Consider the following 12,099-nt stretch of genomic DNA (forward strand, 5'->3'; position numbering starts at 1 on the left):
AAGAGAAAAGGAAGGTCAGGGATTTATCAAGAAAAGAAGTGCGAACTAAGTGTACTGACAGGAATACGAATGACTCTACTGCACGTTTTTCTTTTATTTCTCTTTTATGTTTCCATGGCATTCTGACTTGCTGTATACTTTTCTGTACACGTATTAGAAGAGTAAACAATGGACGAAAGGAATAAGGCAGAATGCAAGTTGCGTGTTGAAGAAGAGTATATGAGGAATTCACCAGAGATATGGCGAAATATGCGAACAAATACAAATACAAATACACGGAGTGGCGCGGAACTTTTATTTTAAAATACAAATGGAAACTGTAAAAACATGTATGTAGAATCGTATAATCAGTAGAATCAGTAAATTGCGAATATTTATGCAGATTCATATTTTTATGCCGGCTGGATAAAGAAATGAAACCTAAGCACAGATTTGTTTCATCCACTAAATATTATACTTTTTTTCATGAAGAATTGAGAAGTAAAAAATATTAATACAAGCTACAATAAGTTAATTTTGTAATTTATAATAATATTTGCATTTTATATATGGTAATATTATAGCAAGTATCCATTTTAAATATATTATACCTTATTAGTAGGATATTTTTGTGAATTCTATGAGTATGTATGTCGAAAGGAATGGAATTTAAACAGTATGTTTAATTAAGCTTTACTTTGAATATTCTCTGTAGTATATTTCTGTATCACATGTTCATTCTATATATCATTACATTTTTGACATTAGTCCCTAACCAACCCCTAACGCGAACTTAAATATACTACAAATAATCTTATTCTTAAATATACTACAAATAATCACAATTAAAGTAATATGATGAAAATAAAATAATTATATGTAATTATGCTTCTCTATCTATAATCTATGCTTATGATCTCATTGGGAGCATATATTAATTGTGTCATATTTGTAGTACTAGTTTTAGATTTCCCATAAATAAATATACGCAAATAAGAAATACAAAAGAAAAAGAAAACAGTAAAAATATCTGACACTGCAAACATAAAAGTTGATAATACAGAAGGTAAATGTTGTAAGACTTCTTCTACATATTAAAATGAGAAATGAGAAAAAGAAGGAATAATGAATAACGGGATGAGAAATGAAAGAGCACGATGACGGATACTCAAATGAACAAGGGTGGAGGGGCTATAGGAAAAAAGGAAACGTAATAAACAAGCAAGCAAAGACAAAAACTTGAAGTTATTGCATTACCGTGTCAAAAGGAAGTAATAGATGCAGGGGACTCAAAGCAGAGGAAACGGAAGAATGAGAAGATTAATGAAGAATGAAACGGACAGACACAAGGGACAGACAAAATACGTATATAGTAGGGGATACAAGGGAAAACGGCGGAAAGGAAGAAATACGCAATGAAAGAAGAACCAGAGGATGAAACAGAAAAAGAGGATGAAACAAATTATTTCTTTCAAAAATAGAGATTAAAACTACAGGGAAATAAATTTCCAAATGAACGAGACTTGATATGAGGTTCTTATCTATGATTAAAATCTTTTTCGAGTATCTTTTTGACATATATATTCTTGTAGGGATCATTAGGGATGCAACATATATTGCTGCTCTATAGTATCAATCTGTCTATTTGTCATTAGGTTGTAAACATTTATACAATTTCGTATTTCTATAAATATAAATAAATATATATAGTATAGTATAAAGATATAGAATCGAAATGGAGATTTTCTTTTTAAATGATCTCTTACAGTATTATATAGTGAAATAGTGTGGAACAAAACTTTTGCATAATAAAAAATTAATTAATTAATAATTTTCTATCTCAACCCAATCTTCAAAAAACATATAAAAAAAGCTTGCAAATATTGTACACAGAAAAATATGGAACAAAATATTTATATTGTTAAAAAATCAATGAATTGGTAATAACTTTCTATCTCAAACATAAATCTTATCTTTTATTCCAAAAGACGTTAATTTATTTCATTCTTCTAGCAAACCAACTCTATGAACATTATAGCATAGTATCGATATAACACAGAATACATTATCGATTTCTATATTCTCAATATCGAAATATTTCGCGCCTAGATCGTGCCTGAAAATAGAAAGGGAAGGAGGAAATAAATGCAAGGGAAAAACAAGCGGAAAAGGATCAACCACGAGGCGAAGATCCTGATCTGCTGAACACTTACTGATCACCGTGAGATTGACTTTGCTGTTCCTGGTCGGGGATTGCTTGAAATCGACCCTGCATCTGTAAACTGCGGCGTCACTCTCACGGACAGACTCGAGGATGAGTTTCGCGGGTTTCTCCGAGTATTTGAAGAAGGCACGTTTGTCGAGGCTGATATCCTGCCAGTGTTTTCCTTGTTCCAGGGTGCTTTGCGTCCTTGTGTCGAAACTGTAAGTAGACGAGCATCGTATACATGGTTAGCTGACGATGAAAATGCTAGAAGTTGAGATTAGGAAGACGCATTCCGATGCTCGATGCACTGGAAACTGTACTTGAGAAAAGACTTTAATGATTTTTCAAATACTGCTGGGAATAAATAATGACGCCATTTACTGTCGATTTGTGAGTACTGAGTTTCTCTTGTAACAACTTTAGCATTATTCTTATGGAATGACTTTGAACATCCAAAAGAATTTCTAAGATTTTGGGCATTGAATTTTGAAATGAAGAAAAAGTGAGTCTTTTCCTTTATTAGGTGAAGTATATTTTTGATTGTATATGTTATATTAGGAGTATTACATTAAATATGTTATAGAATTTTTGTGTGAAAAGAGGATATTCATATCGTATTTGATTTTGGAAATTTTTATTCGGAAAGAGTTTTAACATTTCCTTCCTCGAAATTTAATTTTGGTTAAACTTATAAAGTGATATTTGTTCTTAATTTTGTTAATTAGATGTTATGTATGAATATACTATTAGTTATTCTTTTTTACAAAAGATATTGTTTAAATTAAGAGAATTCTTTATGTTTGCGTAAAATATGAAACATACATTTAGCATCGCAATTATTCCTAGTTCTATTAATGTCACATTCTCATTTAGCGACAAATCTTCGTAAACTGAGTTTCCATTCGTTTCCTAGTTTCGAAGGAAACGGGTTTCACTACATTATTACAAATACACTTTCGTAATATCTATTGATAAATATTGCGTTAAACAATAAGGTATCATGCATATTACAATTTATTATGTCCGGTGACTCTTTACGGTGGAGGCGACCACTAGCTGTGCAACTATAATTAAGCGAACCGCAATAATCCTAAGGAACTATCATAAACTTCAGTTTTTCGATTTTACCGTTAGGGACGTTAATTGGTATAAAACATCTTCAAGTCAACAGGTTCCTTATGGTTATTGCTTCGTCAGGTAAAAAGTGGGGAAACGTGGATTTTCCTATTTTTCTTGGGATTTCCATCTGCAAGCGATGAGTGATGGGGTGACCAACACCCAGCAAGAGTTTTCCTCTGCAAGAACATCGTCACCGAACTTTACTGATTTTCCATCTTTAGAACAATCAACATCTCTTGACCGGGTTTCCACTTGAGGTAGTATGTGTTGTCCGTGATAGTTTTAGTTGCCGGCTGTAGATGTCGCTGCTGGGGTACTGCTAATTATTCTTCTATTTTGATGCGTGGAAGAAAAATTGGATCACGGGCGCCGGGAGTCGAACCCGGGTCCCGAACATTCGAAACCTAAGGCGCTAACAACTGCTCTTTTTTTTCGTTTATTGTTGCCAGTACTTGAGTATTACATATGTTTGTTGTTCACAATAAACAGTGAACTTCGGTTGTGGGGTGGTTTCGGCAAAAGTACCGATATGTGACGGTACGACATAGCCATACAATATTTTGTGTGTCGGAATTACATTTTTTAGCATTACAATTTATAAATTAAATTTTAAGACGCTGTAGAGCGGTGCTTACATACTATATTGTTTTTTCTTCCTATCTCTGTCCTGAAAACCTGGTCGCAAAAACAGGACAGTTGCGCCAACAACTGCGCTGCCGTGTCCGTTAGTAGTTAGTATCAAGTGGCGGTATTTGTTGTCGAGTGCCGCCACACACTCTTAGATCAGTCACCTATTTAACTTATATCTATACGCACCGAGCGTAACCATCTTGTCTACAAGTTATTGGAATAAAGTGCAAATTATAACCTGTCACCTGAATGTTATAATCTATTCAACAACTTCTATTATCCTAAACGAAATAGGGAATCGATCATTTCGTAACGTCGATTGTATAATCGTAATAGGAATTTACAACTTCCGTTAACGTGCTTCCTCGAGATCGTGTCTTTCCGCGAACGGTCGAACACAATTGTTTGTAACATGTAACACATCTCCACCAATTGATGTTTCGAAATTCACATTTGGCGGCACTAACTCGGAATGATATTTTCCTACGATTATCAAACTCTTCGATGGCTAAATTGAATCAATAACATGTTAATTTCATGTAATATAATTCAATAAATAAATTTATAAAATTTCACACTTCAATTTCGATTTCTGTGTTTGTATGTATTCCAATATAATCAATTCTTAAATTAATCCTGCAATGTATAACACTTTTACAAAGTTCTATTTACATTAATATCCTAATTGCAATAATATTCTAATCACGAAAATGCAAAAAAAGCAGGTTTTAAATAATCGAACAACGTAATTCTATCAACATGAAGAATCATTTCAATTGAAATCCACAGTGTCTCCATGTTTATCGACTACGAAAGACAATTTTTATGAAAACAAAGTCACAATTGAACTAACGTTATTGTTACGTCGCGTGAAAAGGTCCGCGCGACGTCCTTCATTGTCTGACTGTCAAAGCGAAGCATCATTAGAGAAACCCTCAATAAACCTAAGGCCCCATCATATTAGCTTGCAGGAACCTTTAATCCTGCAAGTATCTTCAGTTTATAACTGGTACTTAAAAGGTCTTTAGGTCTATTGTACATTTTTCCAAATTACGGAGAAAGCAAATGGGAAGAACGAAATAGTTGCCTAACGGAAAAGCTGGTTTTTCCCATAAACAATGTCGCCCAAGAACCACGTTGGTAGGAGGCTTCTTCCTCCCATCTTCATTTCCCAACAGTGGTCATAACCAATCGGCATCGCGGATCATTGCCCTCACTTTCCTAACTAAAAATGTGAGCAACGAATCCGCGTTCTTCGTTCAAAGGGCACACCCATACCGAGCTTTCCTCCGTAATCACATCAGAACGAACTTCAAAGTTCCTTCGACTCTCACAGTGCCTACAGTTCCGACAGTTCCTTCAGCTCTCACAATGCCTAGAGTTCCTAGAGTCCCTATACCTCTCACAGTGCCTACAGGTCCGAGAGTTCCCTACAGCTCTCACAGTACCTACAGGTCCGAGAGTTCCGACGGCTCTCAAAGTGTCTCGCTAGTCAATCAAAGTCAACATATACACGAATTCTCTCATCCATGAATAATCCTTTTCTTCGTTACCTGTATCTTAATCAACGGCGTTACTAATTTGTGTGATTGTACAAAGTGTCGAAAATATATATTTTTATAACTCTGTGAATAACTCTGTGTTATACTAGAACAACCACCCCTATTATCCTAACCGAAATAAGGGGATCGAACTATTCGTGGTGTCGATTATTACAATCGTAACGGGAATTTACGACTCCCGTTGACGCGTATTCTAGCGACCGCGTCTCCCCGCGATAGCTCGAAAATACAGTTATTATGCAGCGATGCTATCACTACAAGTCACAAGATACAAGTTACCAGTATTATTGAATTTTTTTTAATACGTATTCGCAAAAAGAGAGCCACTTCCGATTTCGATGATTTCGAAATGATCTTGTAGACCTCAACATTTTGAACAATTTTTTCCTGTATATGTAACTGGCGGTCGGTTTTAGTTTTCACGCTGGATTGGGCTAGTAATAAGATTAACCCGGTTGCGCCGTGATGCGACCGGCCAGAATTGTTTATATTAGTACTGATAAGGGGATTCGCATGGCAGGTCGCCTTGCAATGTCCAGATTAATGTTTTACTATCTACTAACCCAATCTGGCTTCGAAACTAAGGTCGTGCGACGGGACATTTTTGCACATACAGAAACCTTCGACATTTGCCAGAAATTCGAGACTCAAGTGTTGCAGCTATGGAGAAGTAGGAACGATTCTATACCTCAAAATTGAGATCTTAGCTGTGCCGAACGTAGTAAGGGACAACGCGGGTGAAAGAGAAAGAGGGATTGATAGTCGAAGCGTTCGGCAAATATTAAAGGCTCCCGATAAGTTGAGACTTTTAACTCAAAAATGAAAATATTTTAGTTTCGATTTGTGGTCAATGAAACCACTACCAACACTTTTGTTACATTTTTCTGATTAAAATGACACTAAATACGATATAATTTGGAGCATATTAGCGTATGTAATAAAGGATAATTAAATAAATGATAGTAACTATCAGTGAGTAAATCTAATACAAATTATATCATATATATATATGTCGGGTTGGCGTTAAGATTTGAGTTAGGGTTGAGGGCGTGAAACGAATCCCTATTGGTGCTAGACGTGATCATTATGCAATAAAGGAGATATTTACTAGTGCAAATATGACTATGATGGAATTGGACGAGTAATCGCGATAATTAGATACTCGAGAAGCTAATGACAATGATCCTAGGCTCACTAACGAATCCGCGGTCAAGGGGATGACGAACTCTACTTTTCTTCAGCGTCTAAGTTGTACTCAATGTTAATGCACGAGGCAATCACTACGTATCTGAGAGTTACTTGAATCGTCTTTGAGATCGTACCGGAGAGTGGTTCTCCATCACGGTAACGCTGTCGAGGAAAACTATGACGGGTGTGCCTAAGGGCACGAAATCATCGGATTCGTGGAGAAAAAGCCTTCATTCGGAAAGTGAGGGAAATTGGCGTTACTGTTAATTGGTCAATTTCCATGTTGGTGGTTAGGGAAGGGTGCTAGCCGCCCTTAAGAGAAAGTTCGAGAAGAGGAAGCGTCGTTGGTGAGAAAAATAGATTTCTCCTATTTTCTCGTAGTTGAGACGAGGACTGTTTGTCGGTTTGAAGGACTTTAGTTAAACAGATCTTAAGATTTATAGCGGGTCCTCGGGCTAGCTGAACATGTACTGTGGAGACGCGTCGACATCTGGTAATCATCTTACTCAAAGAATAGAGTCTGCGTGTGGCGAGCCACGGGACAGAAATCGTTGAAATGCTTACCGTCGTGCCCCGTCCTAAGTATTTCTTTTAAGGAGAGCTATAGAGTTACTTCATGCCTTTGTTAGACAAAACGTTCATCACTTGACCGCGACTACGTTCGGCGACTGGTTGTCGCCTCGAGCCCGAGATCACTATCATAAATCTCAAATAAATACAGTTAGATCGAATGACAACGATTTCTTAATTACGGCTATGGTGGAATCTAGATTACAGTATTAAGGGATCTTCCCAAAGTTCCAAAGGGAAGGTGCCGGTGTTCTTTCATCTCCGACATATATATATATATTACGTTTGGTCTCGTTTTAATCAGAAAGACCTCATAAGTACATTAGTAAAAGTTTAATTTAAAAAACGTCAGAAATAGAACAGTTTCGTTTTTGAGTTGGTACATACGAAACTTGTCTCGGGGATATCTGGCATCACACGCATAAATATTGCAACCATAATTCCCGGTGCGTAAAATGTACAGGGAGTCACCCCACTGACCAATGCACTAAATCCCCAGAAACCCACGCGAAGTGCATCCGCTGTCAAGGAGAGCATCCTGCGAACTACAAAGGATGCTTAGCCTATAAAACACTGCACAATAATAAGTACCCTAAACCCAGACCCAAGGAGATAACCAACGAAGAACCCAGATCCCAAAAATGCCCCACACCACCAATCCCCCTATGCTCAGACAGTACAAGGAAATATAAACAATACGAAAACCCACAGTGGCCACTCAGAAAATAGTGTTCCCACCTCACAAAACACAGACAACTTCTCCAGACTCGAAAAACTAATAGAGAAGCAAACAGAACAAATCAACAACTTACTTTCATTACTAACACTCTTCATGGATAAATTAATACGCACAGAAGCAAAATAAAGTCAATGCGTATAGCTCTGTGGAACGCCAACGGTCTAGCTCAGTACAAATTTGAACTAGAACTCTTCTTAAAACAACAGCAAATCGACGTAATACTCATATCTGAAACCCACTTCACCGACAAAAACTACCTTAAAATACACGGCTACAACTTCTACCATATGCAACATCCCAGTGGAAAGGCACACGGCGGCACCGGAATCATCATCAAATCCAGCATTAAGCATTACGAGCTTCCATCATTCCAGAAAGACTACCTTCAAGCCACAAGCGTAGCAATAGAAGACTGCCATGGTACAATCACCACTTCAGCAGTATACTGCCCTGCCAGACACTCGATTACTAAAGAGAACTTCGACAGCTTCCTTGACGCCCTAGGCAATAGATTCGTAGCTAGAGGAGGCTATAACGCCAAACATACCCAATAGGGCAGCAGACATGTCACAGCAAGAGGCAAAAATCTCTTGAAAAGCATAACCACCAACAATCTCAACTACCTCATCACATATGAACCCACATACTGGCCCACTGACACAAACAAAATCCCCGATTTACTCGACTTCTTCATAACCAAAAATATCTCGCCTAGATATGTCCAAATCAACTCCTCGGCTGAACTCACTTCCGACAATTCCCCCGTAATAGCAACAGTCAGTTCGGCAATAATCGAGAACCCACCTAATGGTCTTATTCACAACCAACTCACCAACTGGCAGCTCTTTAGAGAAGTCTTTAATCACTCAACCTCTGCCTCAATTTCACTAAAAACAAAGGAAGATATTGATACAGCCACAGAATACTTAAACACGAGCATAATAAACGTTATCCGCTCCTCCACACCTACTAAGACTTCTATCAGCAAACACGAATATCCCCATTACATATTAAACAAAATCACAAAAAAACGGAGACTAAGATGAGTATGGCAGGCCCATAGAACACCGGACGATAAACTCAAACTAAATAACGCAACCAGGAAGTTAACCAAAATCATCAAAAAATACAAAAATGACTGTTTTCAAAAATAACTTGCCAATTTGTACCACACTGCCGACTCCAACTACTCACTATGGAAGACTTCCAGGAAACTCGCGCGTCCCCCGAAAATAATCCCTCCAATTCGCTGTCCGCAAGGCGGATGGGCACGAAGCCCTATAGAAAAAGCCAACCTGTTCGCTAACTACTTATCCAACGTCTTTAAACCTCATTCCTTCAATACCGCTCCGGAAATAACAGAATAGCTGCATTCTCCCTTCCAAATGTCTCCCCCCATTAAACCTTTCACTTCTCTAGAGGTTACAGAATTAATCCATCGTCTGAATCCCAGGAAAGCACCGGGACATGACCAAATAAGTAATAAAGCAATTAAGGAGCTACCTGTAAAAAGGGTTGCAGTCATTTCAACGCAATCTTCAACGCAATTCTTCGCCTTGAATACTATCCCAAAATCTGGAAAACGTCACTGATTACACTCATCCCAAAACCGGGAAATCAATACACGAAACTAGCTCCTATCGCCCAATTAGTCTTCTACCCACTTTGTCAAAACTATTCGAGAAGTTGCTAACGAATCGACTACTTCCACTCCTAGAGGATCTGAAAACGCTGCCAGATCATCAATTCGATTTTCGGAAGCAACATTCCACAATAGAACAAATCCAACGAATAACACACACTATCACCCAAACCCTCGAAAAGAAAAAATACTGCTCAGCGGTATTCCTTGATATTCAACAGGCATTCGACAAAGTATAGCATGAACGGTTTCTTTACAGACTTCAAAAAGTCCTAACACACACTTACTACTCCATCCTAAAGTCCTACGTAACCAAAAGACAATTCATGGTTAAATACTTAGATGCTATTACCACAACATTCCCAATAGAAGCGAGCATACCCCAAAGTAGTGTCCTCGGACCCCTGCTGTTCTCCATCTACACTGCCGATTTACCAATATCAACAGAAATAATTATAGCAACATTTGCTGACGACACAGCGCTATTAGTGTCCCACGCCAACCCGATAATTGCCTCATCCACTCTCCAGCGAGGTCTCAACTCAATGGAAAAGTGGTTCCATAAATGGGGCTTCAAAATTAATGAAAAAAAGTCCACACACGCTGCGAAAACCTTCACGCTGCGAAAACAAACCTGCCCTCAGGTCACCATTAACGACATAACAGTTCCTAACAAGGACACAGTCAGATACCTGGGCATGACTCTGGACAGGAGATTAACATGGAAACAACACATCACAAACAAATTGAAGCAACTCAGGGACAAACTCAAAAAATTTTATTGGCTCATTGGCCGTCGCTCCAACCTAAGCACGCAGAAGAAAATTACGCTCTATAAGACCGTAATAAAACCTGTCTGGTCCTACGGAATCCAACTATGGGGGACAGCAAGTAATTCCAACATTGAAATACCCCAACGCTTCCAATCGAAAACGCTAAGATCCCTAATAAATACACCCTGGTATGTTACCAACGAAACAATCCACCGCGACCTCAAGATACCTACAGTCAAAGATGAAATATACAAGTCCAGAAGCAGATATAACGCAAGAGTCAACAACCACCACAACCCATTAGTCACCCAACTACTTGACACGACGGACCAGTTCCGCAGACTAAAAAGAAAATACCCTTTAGATTAAATCCTTAGTTCCTACTAGAACCAACAATATAAAACTATTATAAACCATGTCATTGTATCACGCCAAATGAAGTTACTGAAAATTCTCAACGAGAATTGATTGTAAATATTCTAATAAATAAAAAAAGATATCTGACATTGGATCATATTACACTAATCGATTGTGGCGGGTCATGGAGCTTCGTGTTGCGTCAAGGGGAATCTATTTCCAGAAGGGGGGGATGACGATGCAATTCCTTTTTGGTAACTATGTGAGATTTTATTCCAAAGACTAAGAACAACTGCCAGTTATATGAATAGAAGAAATGTACAAAATGTTAAACTCTACAACATATTTGATAATCATCAAAATCGAAGATGGCTCCCTTATCATCTTTATTATATAGCTTGATACACTATATAACAGAAAAAATGTTACATGGCGCGTATTTGTAAATATATATTGCGCGTAAATATATTCTGTACAGAATACTATAAAGAGTGCGGCCGAGTAACAGCGCAAAACGGTCGTGAGGTGATTTTTTATGAAAAGACAAGAAGAAAATATAGAATAAAATCTTTTCGTCCGAGGCTTAACTTAACTTAACGAGAACGTCGAGCTCGAAAATTTGTGAAGTATACTTGAACATGGCTAATTCCAGGCTAAAGGGAAAAAAGAATCGTTAAGATATTATTGTAAATGTGAAAATAAGTAGAAAATGTAGAAGAAAATTTGTTCGCAAGACGTTTCGTTTGCGAAAAAAGTAAATTTGAAAACTTATCATACTCGTGTACTAGACCGATTATTAATTAAAAATAAAAGAACTCAATTTTCTTGAAAATGAAGTCTTAAACAGAAAAATTTTATTCGCCTTTTTCACTTATTTTCGCATTTAGTATAACTTACTTCTTATTGTTTGTTCGTACCTAGTCAGTGACTTATCAAATTTACATGTATCAAACAAATTTCCAAAGTTAGTTTTCTCGAAAACTAGGCATCGGGCAAAAGATGTTATCGTTTGAATTTTATTTTTTTATTTTTTCATAAGGAATCATCTCTTGTTTGTTTGTAGATGTATAACATTTTTCTCTTTGTTTCTTCAACATGTTACACAAATTTGCTATAATATAGCTATATAACATAGCTATATACTGGTATATTTTGTTATGTGACGTAGACATAGACGTATGTAGCTTAAACCTACCAAAATGTCGTATTACTTCCGAACGCTATTGTTGATGTCACGTAATTTACGTGATTACATGTAAAACCACCAGTGAGCCGCGCTAAATCTAGCGTTGTAGTACAAACGCTGTGCGCTGGTGATATTTTTCTGAAAGATA

General features: G+C 37.3%; 1 protein-coding gene across 6 annotated transcripts in view; it reads right to left on the reverse strand.

Moving 5' to 3' along the window:
* The window catches only part of LOC126922040 (hemicentin-2-like), a 568,705-nt gene that overhangs the window by 101,351 nt on the left and 455,255 nt on the right, over positions 1-12,099 (reverse strand). For all 6 annotated transcript variants that reach the window (XR_007712641.1, XM_050734213.1, XM_050734214.1 and 3 more), the window contains one exon: positions 2,193-2,401. Coding sequence is in view for 5 of the 6 variants with exons in the window: in XM_050734213.1 (XP_050590170.1) it covers positions 2,193-2,401 (209 nt within the window). In the remaining variant the exon portion in view is untranslated. The remainder of the gene's footprint in view (positions 1-2,192; positions 2,402-12,099) is intronic.

This window comes from Bombus affinis, chromosome 11 (assembly GCF_024516045.1).
Source record: "Bombus affinis isolate iyBomAffi1 chromosome 11, iyBomAffi1.2, whole genome shotgun sequence".
NCBI lineage: Eukaryota > Metazoa > Arthropoda > Insecta > Hymenoptera > Apidae > Bombus > Bombus affinis.